The sequence below is a fragment of the Drosophila willistoni genome, chromosome 3R (genome assembly GCF_018902025.1).
Source record: "Drosophila willistoni isolate 14030-0811.24 chromosome 3R, UCI_dwil_1.1, whole genome shotgun sequence".
Classification (NCBI taxonomy): Eukaryota; Metazoa; Arthropoda; class Insecta; order Diptera; family Drosophilidae; genus Drosophila; species Drosophila willistoni.
In genome coordinates this window covers 21049647-21063800 of record NC_061086.1, presented here as the reverse complement: position 1 = coordinate 21063800, position 14154 = coordinate 21049647, and the positions used below count along the sequence as shown (strand labels likewise).

At 40.3% G+C, this 14154-nt stretch overlaps 1 protein-coding gene across 1 annotated transcript; it reads right to left on the bottom strand.

Annotated features, from left to right (window-relative positions):
* Positions 1–7944: 7944 nt before the first annotated feature.
* LOC6647247 (homeobox protein HMX3) lies at positions 7945–13244 on the bottom strand. The gene is made up of 2 exons (XM_023178680.2): positions 11911–13244; positions 7945–8904 (listed from the first exon to the last, which is right to left on the bottom strand). Exons 1-2 carry the CDS (start codon positions 12968–12970, stop codon positions 8468–8470), a joined length of 1497 nt encoding a protein of 498 aa, XP_023034448.1. The 5' UTR covers positions 12971–13244; the 3' UTR covers positions 7945–8467.
* Positions 13245–14154: the final 910 nt, after the last annotated feature.

Here is a 14154-nt window from a genome sequence, read left to right as displayed (position 1 = left end):
TGGCTGCTTTAATTATCGTAATTGCTGACTTGGCCTGGCCCTCTTACTCGCTCTCGATGGCCCAGCTGCTTGCTGGCGCACTCAATTGTCATCAATAATGATGTCTAGTTTTCAAAGTCAACGTCTTGTACCGTTTTCACCAAATGCCCCCTCCCCGTAACATCATCTACCCCTCCTCACCCTTCTTTCGTAGCATGTGGATCTATTTTTACCTCTGATGTATTCGCTGACTGATGTGAATGCAACAAGGAATAGCCATAGCCGTTGTTAAATTTAAGTTTTGGGCCAGCAAAACGTGTCGCCGCGCTGTCATTTGGCATAAATACACACACACACACACACACACACACACACACATACTCAGATAGTGATCTTGCCCTCATGCCACCCGTTGCTTGCCACCATTTTGCAATGCATTTAAATTGATTGCAGTAAATCAACTTTTGCTCAGTTTGCCATATTACGTATGCGCCCAGTATGCCAGTTCGTTTGTTTGTTTGTTTGCTTGCTGGTTTTGTCTGTTTGTCAGTGTCAGTGTTTTTTATTCAATTTCACTTTGTTGTTTGTCCTGGTTTTTTCTTCTGTCTTTTTTTTTTGTTGTAGTTTTGTTGCTTCTTTTCTTGTTTTCAATATATCTTTTGCATGCAAATGTCTATTTAACTGCAATGCGCCCTTTGGTGGATGTGGATTGCAGTTAAGTGAAATGATGTAACTGTTGAACCGGAATCGATAATGGCTTTCTGCCATAATTCCCTACCCGAACTAAGAGTTATCCTGCATAGATGTTAATTTCAATAATTATTTCAAAATAAACTGAACTTGTTTCTAGTTTGTTTGTGCCTTTTTAATATTTTTAGAAATTTCGAGATTTTAATAAAGAAAACAGTTATACAAATTATTTTTATATTTTCCTGAAATATACATACATACATGCCAAAATTATTCGAAATTTGATAAATATAGACTTATAATTACATACTAATAGACTTATTAGGAGGTAAACTTTAATGATATAATCTGGAAATGCATTAATCAATTCTTTTACAATTATGAAATATTTATAGGATGTTATTTATATATCTGTACATACATATTAGAGTGTATCAATGTGCATGGAGCAAAAAATAAGTCATAGTCATCCGTAAGATTCGAAATCTACTAAGAGTTTTAAGATATTTACTCCAAGAATTCCTAAGCCGCACTGTGAAGGATAAATTTCTTTAGATTAAGTCTTAATTATGGATAGACTAGATAAGATTTCACGAGTATTTCGATTCTGGTAACCTTTTTTCATCAAAATATTTTTGTTGTTGTATATTCGATTACTTCTTAGTCATAACATTGAACTTAATCTTCAATTTCAAAAGGAATATCACTTGCATATTCCATTAGGATAGAGTATATAAACTTCGCATATAAAAATTAATTGAACTCTATTTTTCGCTTTCAATGCCGCTATTGTTCGTTGCCAGGCATTTGCATGTATTTGGCTTTAGTTTTGTTTTAACGCTTCGCTCCGTCCTGAAGATGGCCATGCGGTTTGATTAATGCCGCCTGCACTTGACTGACTTAAATGTTTCGATTTCATTTTGCCATTTATTTATTTTTTTACTTACTCGTGCATTCAATTTGCAGAATTGCATAGCAACGGCAATGGGTAACTAACTGCATGGCTTATTCGTATTCGTATTCGAATTCGAAATCAATTATAAAATGCCTCTTTAATTGGGCGCCTCAATAGACGCGACACGCCCTGTCAATCATAATTAGCCAGAGGACCCCCTGGCCATCAACCACTCGAGTGGTGGTGAATGCCACTCCAAAAGGCATTCGACACGCCTCTAATTCTGCAAATTCATAAGCTACAAATATCCTTTCATTAGTTGAGTTTCCAGCTAAGGCAAGATGGCTGCAATTGCTGTGGCTTCATGTTCATTAAAACCTCATAAATAGCCAAAGTGTTTATTGTCACCATCACCAGACCATCACCTCTCTCTCTATTATCATCATCATCATCATCATTGTCATCAGTATCTGTATCTGCATCTGCATCTGCGGCGAAAAACCCAAATCCCCTGGGGTTTGAGCCCTCTTCAGAGCGGTATTTGTACACAATGTCATTGTAGGGAGCGTGAGCCGGATCGGAAGGAGGGTGCTGGGATTCAGTTTTTGGTAATAAAGTCATTGCCGTTGTATATAGTTGTAGTTGTCGAAATTTGTCACGCCCCTTCGGCTGCCGGCAGGCAATGCATTAATGTCGCCTTTTGTTTTCCTCTTTCACTACTCTCGCTTAGCGACGATGATGAAGTCGTGCCATATAGTTGTCAACAATCAACACTACCAACCACCAAGTCCCAGAGCGAGCCCGAAATGCATGCCAATTAAGGAGTCACCATCAGCAGCAATCCTGCTGCCTCAGCTGCACCCAAAAAGTGGCAAACAAAAATAGGACAAATCTGTGACGAATGCGCTTATGACTGGGCGGCATGAATATACTCGAATATTGCCTTCCTCAGTCACACGATCGGCAAGCATATTGAGGAGAGTCGGTAAAGTCGACTAGTCGGGGCTGGCCGCCACCTGATCATCAGGCATCATCTCTGACAACTTGGACAGCTGTCAACATTTTGCCAACTCATTATGCAGATTTCAAACCACAAATGCGACAAGGCATACAGTGGGACGATGTCGCAAACAATTTACTAAACGAACGTTTTGCATGACACCTCACACACACACACACACACACACACTTATCGATTGGGATCGATCTACCGGAGGAGATTGCCCTAACCCAAAGCCATACAATGGACCACAGCAAATGACACAAACATTGATGTGGTTGTTGTTGTTGTTGTCTTTTAGGGGGCTACCGCATACAAATTATCGTGGCACTCAGAAAAGTGCCGCGCCTTGGGGCAAGCGATCGGATCGAAGCCCGAGAGTAATGGCAATTTGTATATCTTTGTGATAAATCAAAACATTATCAATAATCAAATCGGTAGCCGTTTGCCACTCTTTCCAGCATTTTGTGGGGCAACAACAACAACAACAACAACAACAATATAAAAATGTGTCGGCCTTTTGTTGTGGTAAACCAAAAACAAAAATCCAAAAAATCACCAAAAAAAAAGGGAGAAGATAAAAACGGCCCAAATTGAAAATATGTCACGACTTATATTTACCCTGTATTAGGCTCAAACTTCAGAAACTTTAACAAAACACTCAAGTCCAGATATAATAAATAATATATCTAAAGATTATTGAAAGTCTTTGATAGATAACTACTTATATTCCTAGTTTTAGGTCTAGAAAGATCCTCAAAAAAAAGAACTTACAGAATAAGTTGGCTAGATGAATATATATTTCGATATATACCTCTAATAACTTCTAACTGCTGGATATAATTGACATGAATACCCAACTTTTATATGATTACAGGGTATTAAAATACATTTTATATATTTTCTGAGTGCTCGTGTGTAATTTGTATGCAAATTTAACTTAATGTTGAATGTCTGATGAACCCAAATGTACGGCAGCAGACAGAGAGAGAGAGAGGGAGAGCGAGAGAGAGAGAGATGGAGAGAGAGAGACAGACAGATAGAAAAGGAATGGGGTAAACTAAAGTGACACCCATTAACACTTTTGTTGTTTTGTTGGAAGCCGTGAAACTTTTGATTTTCACATTTTCCATTATTATGAGCCTTCCCATCTTATCGATGATATAGCGGTATGGTCAATCCGAGTTGGCGTCAACTCATTCCCATTAAATGTCCATAATCCGAATGTGGATAATCAAGAGGCCGCCGTATACTGTGTTTGGGGGCAAATTCCATAGAGATACGTGTAGAGCAGATGCTAATGCTAGTTGCTAGTTGGTTGCTTGATTGGCTGATTGCTTGGGCTGGAGGGAGCTACGTGTGTGTTCCGCACGAAGAGCAACTAAGTGGACATGAAGATGGATGGATGGATGGATAGATGGTAGTGTGTCTAGAACATGAAGTCATCGTGACTAACAGCTTATGGCAACTCCTTTGGTTTAGTTCTAACCGGCCAGTTCTAGCCCTTGTCAGATCTAATTTGTGGTTTATTTCGATATTTTTGTTTATTTTTCTTCCATATTTATATATATTCTTCACACTCCAGAGACTACAAATAAACTTAATCAACTGGCAGTCTCTTCATAATTTACAACTTCATTAACAATACTTTGAGATCACAGCGTATCATAAGATTTCATTCATGAGATCAAAACTGTTTTTACCTTTGATGAAATACTGCCACATCACGATCGAGTTGGCTTGAAATGAATGAACAAAATAACAAATTGCTTTCAGTGCGTTTATCTTTGGGCTTGGACCCTTGCATAGCCATCGCTTAGTTTTACTTTCTGCTGTATCATTTCCATTTTTGTCTGAATAAAGTATTATCCTTTTAGAGCTAAACTAAAATGTGGCAAAAGTCTTCGAGCGGCATAAAAGAGTCTCTCGGCCCGAGGTGTCGGTGCCTGTAAGCTAATTGGACGTATGTTCAAAGGGGCCGCCAACAAATTAAGTATGAGTTACCAATTTAGCTTTTATATCTCTATCGCACACTCACACAGCTAAAGAGGGAGAGGGATAGAGAGAGAGATATTGAGATCTGGACGCCGCTTTGGGGGGGCACGATCATACAAACACACACACACACAGAGAAAGAGTTGCTCGTCGTCAGTTCTCTTAACTGGTTTTCACATGTCGTTTCTCTCAATTCTCTCAGCTTTCTGTCTCTCTTGTAAGTCAAATTGCAATTGCAGTCCTTTGATTGCATTTGTATGCCAAGCTGAATTGTTTACATTTATCATAATCAGCAATGGGTCAGACGGGTGGTTGGGGAGGGAGATGGGGGACAAAACTCTTGTAACCGCCGCAAGGGCAACTTATCTTGTTCTTCTTTGGGCAACACGGCGCCAGTTAAACTTGAAGTCTTGTTCCCCCTTTCCCAATCTCTCCCACAGTCAGTTCTGGTACATGATGTAGGTCGAACACTTGATCGTGTGATCCGTTCTTGTCCTCCCCTGACAAGGCGAATGTTGAGTAATTGCTGACACTTTGGCTGAGCAGAAAGGTCACTACAGAAATACAATGAAGCCAAAGGCATTAGCTTTGATGTTTTTCACCATGTACTTGTGAGTTTTGTAAAGGAATTGTTAAGAAAATGTAAGAAAACTTTAAGAAATCGGTTAGGAATCCTTAAAAATTGGGTAAGAATTCGTAATGAATCCTTATGAAATGGAAATGAAGACGTAATATTTAAGTAATTGTATAAAATTTGATTCCATTTTTTTTTTGTAGGCACTTACTTATCTTAAATTAATCAACATCGACTGCTTTTATCTTTAAGGAATCTTTCGCAGATCGCACAGTCCATAATTGAAAATCATTCAATTACTTTTAAAGTAAAATCAGTTTCAATTAATCCAAAATAATAAATGGCTTGCTAAAAATCAGTAATAACGTAATTTTACTCAATTTATCCTTCGATTACTTTTAGCCTGTCACATTATCATTTCCATTTTCACTTACCAATTTTTTTTTTCGGTCCACCTTTCTTTTAGTTTTCTCTTTCGGCTTTCGTTTTGCTTTGTAGATTTGTCTGCCCATTCCCCCTTCTTCCTCCATCCCTTTTACAAACCATTCACAGTTAACTAATTAATTTATTTAACAATTCGAATCCTAAAGTACAACATTAACGCGTTTCACTTATAAAGCACCTTCAACTATCGTAGAAGAGAAAACCACCAACAACAACAACAACAACAACAACAACTATTATGGTTAAGTATCTGGGCTATTAAATAAAGCAAACACCAGGCTCAGTAGCTTCCATTTCCATTTCTCGTGTGCCGCATTCATTAGTCATTTTTAGTTGATTCGATTAATGAGTTTCGACATTTAAACATTTCCACAAAATGCTTAACCCACACAGGTTTCACCATTTTGTTTGTTTTCACGGAAGTGCCAAGAGTTTTTCCCATAATTAGAGTTTGCCAATCGATTTGCTTAGCAAAATTTCTCAGCTAGTAAAACTAAATGCCACCGGTAATGATTTTGGTAATTTGTGCCCCTCTTAGCCATTTCGGCCTACCCTTCTGCACTTGTGATCTTCGACTACAACTTAATTTCAATTAGATGATCTCTTGAGCTACTTTCGCCCAGTGGTTCAGTCGAGTCGAGCACTTTCAAAACGCATTAATAACACACCCATAAGGCCCAGAGGTCATTGTCAGTGGCAAGAGGCGATGGGGGGTATTAGTTTTAGTCTCTGGTTTATCTTGAGGCATGCGTTGCATTGTCACACATTTGGTAAGAAAAAATAAATTGGTTTTTGAGTTAAATGCGCCGATCTTTGATTCGAATATGGAACTCATCCATATGCATTGAGTGGTGGCCGATTGCTTTGGCTAGTTGCTTTTCCTAGTAGTTTACGAACTGTGAGAGACAATCGACAATCGTTGGCGGTGCCGAGATAAGCGCCAAATTAAAAAGCGACCCAATCTTTTAGACCAGTTCTACCAATCGATCGGCATCATTAGCAGCGGAATTGATAGCTTGATTATTCAAATTGTTAACAAACGATCGTCGTCGAAAGGTTTCATTCCGTTCCGATACCAAACGCCGACATCGACGATTGATGCGGTGAGGGGCGGGGAGAGGTTTATATGGAGAGCTCATCTGCGGGTCATCTGCGTTTGAGTTTGAGAGTGAAAAATGTGTGCGCCGTCGGCGTTTTTCTCAAACCAAAACCAAACCGAAAGAAACAAAACATAACAAAAAAAAACTCAATTCAACTTTGAACTATGCCGCAAAACGGTAGCCAATGCTGCTCCACTCAACTCTTCTCCTCCCCCTTGGGTGCCAGTTGAAAATTTATTAAAATGATTGCTTGAAAAATTAATAAATATCGAAATAATTTAAGTAAATTTGATATGCAAATTTGGCGCCGTGGTGCAAAAACTGCAAAACGCGCTCGGCTTTAAACACTTGAAGCTGGCATTTTGAGTTTCGCTTCTGTGTTTCCCCCGCTCTAACTTGTTTTCTGGTCTCTTCCCCGTTCCACTCCATCCCCCCGTGTCTCCTCGCCACCTTGCCAAGTGATTAAATTAATAATTAATTAGTTTTAATTTATGAATAACGGTTGTAAATAATCATTAATAAAAATATTGAAAAGAGATTTCTTTTATTTTTAAGACTCTGTCAGACTAACTGACTGGGCTAACTGACTGGGCTAACTGACTGACTGAGTGAATAGAATCCGTAAGCCAACAAAATACATAGCAACATCATTAATTTGTTGAACTTTTTTTCTTTGGTTTGGTTTGTCGTTCGGTTTTTGTTTTGTTGTGGCGCAAAAATTTATTATTATTCAAATTCAAATCGGGGGAGGGGGGCATTGAGGATTGTGGAAGGGTTAGGAGGACTGAAAGGAGAGGTGGTTAAGGGGGGACAGCCGAAATGGTAGCTCTCGTTTCAACTCGTTTCCTAAATGGCCCACGACTTGAGTGTTGTTTGCTTAAATATGTTAAAATTTATTGACAACAATTTGTGGTTTTTGTTTCTCTTTTCAATACTCTTAGCAAAATGGAGTATATTCACTTTGGCCATATTCCAACTCACAAACTTACTCAACAGATCATTCAGCGACAAATTTGATATATTTCCCATATATTTTAACAATTTCTATAATGAAAATGAAAACAACTTCAAGTAAATAAAGTTTAATTTGTTTAATTTTATAGTTTGGATACCAAAAAATACAAGTTATTTGAGAAATACTTTATGAATTCTCTATATATCTCAAATCTTATTTAAATTTAGAATTTTTAAGAAGTATGGCTACTTCGGCTTTAGCCAAAGTTTTTTGATTTTCTTTTTGTTTTTTTGAAAATTATTAATTAGAGTGCAAGATTTTGCTCTTTTTTAGCTTTGATTGGAATTGATGAAATGTTTTTTTAATACTCTTTGTCGCTGATTGGATTGGTGGCTCTGAAAAGAGCCGTTTGTTGTCATTGTTGAGTGATTTTCTCTAGGTTTGTTATTAATGGAGAGAGGTTTTTGAAGCTCTATAGATCAGAGCTTGTGATTTGTCATAGCTGGTTATAATCAACTTGGCCAACTGCGGGCCTTGGTCCTAGTTTTTTTGGGTTTTCGAGGCGAGGCCTTTCCTTTGATGGCCTTTCTGTGCCTTTGGTCACATCCTTTGAGAGTAAAGCAGAGAGCAGAGAGTCTCTGTCCCTTCCGTCGCCCAGTGTTGGTGCTAAGGAATCGGCTACTGCTTTACCCAAGCACTTGGTTCAAAATGCTTAAACAAAATACACAACTTCTCTGGCAGTCGTTTTTCATGTTAATGTCATCCACAATACTCTTGCTCATTTTCTGTACCATTCATCAGGTTGAATAAGCGCTGCACGCACTATGCCACGCCCTCATTTTGGTTGTGTAACACCCATGGCCTGGGCGGCAGTCGAGCCTGGGACACCCACCATGCCAGCAGCAGCAGCGGCAGCAGCCAATCCCACCATATCCGCCTCGTGCATGGGTTTCTTCTTCAATATGCTGAGATCATTGACATTCTCGAGAAAGGATTTGTGGGCCGAGAAGACTTTGACGCTATCAAAGTCCTTTTTAAGCTCCTCGATGTCACGTTTCTGCTTGGCCCGACGATTCTGGAACCAGGTGATCACCTGAGCATTGGACAGACCCAATGAGGCGGCAATCTCATCACGATCGGCTGGCGATAGATATTTCTGATAGAGGAAACGTTTCTCCAGTTCAAAGATCTGATGATTGGTAAAGGCTGTGCGGGACTTGCGCTTCTTCTTTGGTTGAGGACGATTCGAGAATATATCCAAATGAGATTTATCTGCAATACAAGAGAGATAGAGATAATGTTAGTTTATCTTTGGCTAAAGGTAAAGATCAGATTAGATCACATGACAGAAACTGGTTATATGACTGTAGACTATTTGTCTATCTGAGCGTTAATTAAAACACTTTGATTTCCACTTGATCAATAATTAAAATGCAATTGCATAGACGAAGACAGTTGTAAATGCTTTTGAGCATATAATTTGATATTTGATTAATTATTCGAATTGTGGGCGTTTATTGAGTTGTAGTTGTGTGAGCTTTGACTTTATGCAATCGAAGTGGTCATTTGGCTCTCGTTTGCTGCTTGATTTATAATAATTATTGACACCTACAAATCAGTTTTAAGTGGCAATGTGTGTCTTGATTAATTGACCAGGTAACAATAGCAGTTCAGTCAACTTGCATAACATTTTCTTCCAACTAACTAACTGACTGACTATATAGTCCAGAGTCTGGTTCCTGGTACTCTCTATCTCTCCCTCTGCCTCTGCCTCTCTGCGTGTCGGCTCCATTTCAAAGTAAATTTATGGATGACTTCAAAAAATGTTGGGGTTGCCGCTACTGTGCCCCCGCTTTCAACAACTAACTACCAACAAACTGATCGCAAGCGGCCAATATCGGGGCATAAATATTTATTTAAATATGGTCGGAAACCGGTTCGATTTCCATCCACTTCACACCCATTCCTATTGCTTGTCAAACAAACTAGCCCAACATTAAAAACTAATTAAACGTTTCATTTGAGTTAAAACGAAACACCAACACAAGCAACAGCAACAACAACAAAATGAAATGTATGAAATGCAAATGTGAATAAGTGTATTTGAAATGCAAAAGGCATAATTTGACCATTTGTTATCTATTCAGCTCTCGTTTTGTAACCCAAAACCCATTAGGCACTTGAGCGAGTCTCAGTCCCTTTCAGTCAGTCTCCTCTCGGTAAGTATCTGCACCCCTACATGGATTTGGTTTTTTTTTTTCTTTTATCAGAGACTCATTAAGTAATTTCTGTTAGTTATCTAAAGGGAAAAAAAAGAGAAATGTGTCCACTTGGTGCCCCCTTCCTACTTTCTCTCTCTCAGGTGTCCACTTACAGGACATAAATTATACTCCATATTAAGGGGTGGTTTGTTTTGGTCACATTTGTCAGTCGTTTCTAACTAAGTATTCGAAATACTAAAACAATATGTTGAAATATGTATGAAATTTGACCAGCTAGAGAATATGTCTAGGGATTTTCAAATGAAACTGCAACAACAGTTGGCAAAAGATCTTAATACAAGTGTAATACCAGGAATTAATTATTATCGGCGACAATTTGTCTGACAAGCTCTAATCATAAGGATCGTTCCCCGTGGAAATCCTGTTTTCTTATGGAATTTATCTACTCACTCACACAATTTATATTTTTATATCGATTTGATTATAATTTGTTGGACATATACAATTTGCATATTAAATAGAGTTCATTAGGTTTAGTTATGTGAGGGGCGTGGCTGAAATTCAAAGCAAACTTGATTATTCTGCATTTCATACTAATCAGCATAGCAAATTAATAATGTCTCTAGTTTTTTAATCAAGTTTGCTCGATTGATTTCAAATTGTCTCTGACATCCTTTGGATCTAAGGGTATAGGAAATGGCTTGTCTGCGTCTCTTTCTCACAGTGTCAATGATATCAATGTGTACGCCTCATAAATATCTTAAGCTAGACCCAATAGTTTTCAGCTGCCCTATCATTGTGCTCCCTCCCCCCACCACTTCTTCTAGTTTTAGTGATTGACTAACGATTGCAGGCCGCCATAAATATTTCATCTTACATTTTCTTAGGGGGTTATACAATAATTTTTGATAAATAATAATAATATTTGTGTGCGGCACAATACACAATAACTAACAGATAGATATGGCATTATACAATAGTTCAGGCAGACTTGGAGATGGTGTCGCTAATAGCTGTGACCGTATTTGTATTTTAAAACATGTTTACGACTATCACACAAAGTTAAAGTTTTTGTTGGCCATTAGTTTTGAGTAGCAAGCAAATGGAAACGGCATGTTAATTGCGCGCGCAAAACAAAAAAAAAAAAAACAACAAACCAACAAAAATGCAAAATGGAAAATATATATACAAAAAAAAAAACTCTAATAGGTAATGCATATACTAAATATATTAGTGAGCATTGTTGTTGCAAACTTGGCCGCTGGCTAATTGTTGCTAATCGTTGCAGAATCGACACGAATACCTAGTATACATAGGTTATAGCGTTAAGCACTAATTGCCATGAAATCACCAAAACTATATACCATATGTGGGCGATGGGGTGGAGTTGAGTCATATCATGGACTTATGGACTAGAACGCCCATTTTAGTTAGCGGAATGGCATGAGGGCAGAGAGGGGACAACGAGTCCAATCAATGGGGGGAATATGTCTTACAATTTTTTTCCCCATATTCAATTAGTTTCAATTTCTATATGAAATACATAAATACAAGCACAATTTGTTTATCTCGCAACTTGTTTTTGTTGTTGTTATTTTTATATACGCCGCATGCTTCCAATTAATTAGAAGCCAAAATCGAATCGTAGCCAGGCATTTACATAACAAAAAGCTTGGGGAATCGTTTATTTCAATTAAAAATAAATTTGAAAAATTTTTGATAAATGCAAAAAAAGAACAAAAACAAAAACCATAATGCTAAATATTTGTTATTGCAACCTTTTATGGTTTTAAATAATTAAGATTCGCATCAATTCATTTAGCATTTTGTTTCGCAAAAATTGAGACATTTATCAATCGAACATTAAGATCAATAATTTTTCAAATTTATTGTAGCAAACGGACAAGTGGATTTCCGATTTTGTTGTCAAAATATTGTCAAGTGTTTAAAGCAAAGGATCGAAGTGTTTGTACCCCTTCGAGTTCGACCAATTTCAATTAAATCAAGATTAAGGCTTTGAAAATTCTAGGAACTTTCGATTGATGGAGAGGCTTACCTTGTGACTCATCAAAGTCCTTGGTGGTCATCTGAAATAGGGCATCCAATGGAGTGCCATTGGCCTTAGCCTTGGCAGCGGCAGCAGCAGCAGCCGCAGAATTGTTGCCTCCACCGATTGCAGCAGCTTGCGATGGACTCGACGCATTGTTGGAGCCGGCGGAATGATGGCGTTCCCTTTCGGCGGCTGTCTGGGCCGACGAGGATTGCGGACTATGTCGGGTGCCAGCAGCTGCTGCTGCAGCAGCTGAGTCGCGGGCAATTTCCGGAGAGCAGCAGTCACTGGCAGCCGAGCTGGAGCGATCAGAACCACTCTCGGAGGGAATAATATCCATGCCCATGTGACGCAGCAATTGGGCCTGGGCATTGAAGTGTTCCTGCAACTGACGATGGTAATCCAGAGCCAAACGCTGCTCATAGTGTAGCAGGGCGGAGGGGATAAATGGACGCACTGGCATGGGACCCAGCAAATGATCCCAAGGACGCACAATCTGGGCGCCAGGCAGTAACATGGCAGCTGCCGCAGCTGGATGGACATCCAGAGGCTCGGTGCGGGGCTGCAGGAGACCAGTGGTTGGCCGGGCAGCGGGCGGGGCTAGCAAGGTGGTGGCTGGTGGCGGAGAAACGGATTCGGAACGCTGCTTCTCCGAGTGTCCCAATATATCGGCAATGGAGAAACTCTTGACTCCCTCAATGGCTGACTTGGTTTGAATTTGGCTCTGAGCTGGAGCCGGTGGACTGGGCGTTTGTTCTCGTGGCTCCGAGGAGGAAGAGGACATGCGCAGACGTTTCAGGGGCTGGAAATAATCCTCCGGCAGTGTGCCGACGGCACTCCGGGTGAGCCCGGCGGCAGCAGCAGCTGCCGCGGCAGCTGCAGCGGCCGCATGTTGCTGCATGAGGAGTTGCTGCTGCTGCTGGAGCAGATCGATGGTACTTCCACGCTGATGATGATGCATCTGATGTTGGGCCTGCAGCTGGGCTGGCAGTGGGCTTGGAGCTCCTCCGACAGAGATCTCCGATTCGGCAGGACTGGCCGGGCGCATGGTTGGCGGACAGAGCATTTAAGCTTGCTAAGAATGGGGGGCTAAATGGGTAACTTGTCACTTTGGTATCAATCAAAGCACTAAACAGTTTCGAGCGGTGGCCTATGCACTACTTCTCGGCTTCTTATTGTTTCACTTTGCGGTTGGCACGATGCAACAAATACAACTCTCAATGAACTGGCCAACGCCAACAACAAGTATTTACTATTGGATTTAACGAGATAGACGATAAACGAGACTACAACGACGACGCTGATCCAATGGGAGGACCTCTCAACTCGACGCTTCAGACTCAACTGTTCCAAACTAGATTGAAGATTGGTTTGCTAACTAGACACGTCGATATTTCTTCAGTTCTTTTGCTGCCCGTCGCCGCCGTCGTACCGCTCGCTCTCTTGCTCGTTCTCTCTCTTTTCCTCGCATACGTTCTTTGCCTCATTCAATCAGTCTCTCGCTCGCTCGCTCTCACCCTCTCCGGTTGTGGCGTCTCTTTAACATCGTTTGCTCTCTCGTCGCGTCGTGTCGTGTCTCGTTTGTCTGGTGGTTAAACTCGGCAATCAAATCATAACTGCAAAACAAGCGGCAGCGTCGGCGTCGGCGTTAACGTTGCGCTTGTTCGCTCTCTGGTTCAGAGCCAACCAGTTTTCCCATTGCCAACAGTCGAGTGAAAGAGACAATTGCATGGGGTAAGTATATCCTTCTCGCTCGCTTGAGCAGCCACCACCAATCGGCTACAGCAACAAAAAATAGCAATGGTGGCGTATACGTAACGGTAATTATGGCGTTCATCATGTGCGAGCGAGACGGCAATGCGCTTGTTTGTGTGTGTGCGAATGGAAGGAAAAACGACCAAAAATCCCAAACGCAAAGGCAACGCTCCTCAGATTGTAACGAGACTGTATTTAGTATTTTAGTCGCAGCAAAAGTTTTTCACAAGTTCCACCAAGAAGTCGACAGAGATGGGCAAAGGCACCCCCTTCGGCTGCCCACCCCTAGTCCATTCCACGACGGCTCCCATCAGTTTTAATGACGATGACCCGCAACCGACTGTCGCGCCTCCAAGCCGCAGTGGCTAAACCGAGACCGAGACCGAGTCGGAGACCGAGCCCGTGTTTAATTGTCAAGCGTTTGCAATTAATTTGCTGTAAGAAAAACGAACAATTAATTTAGGGGAAAATGGAAAAACAAAAGAAACCAAACAG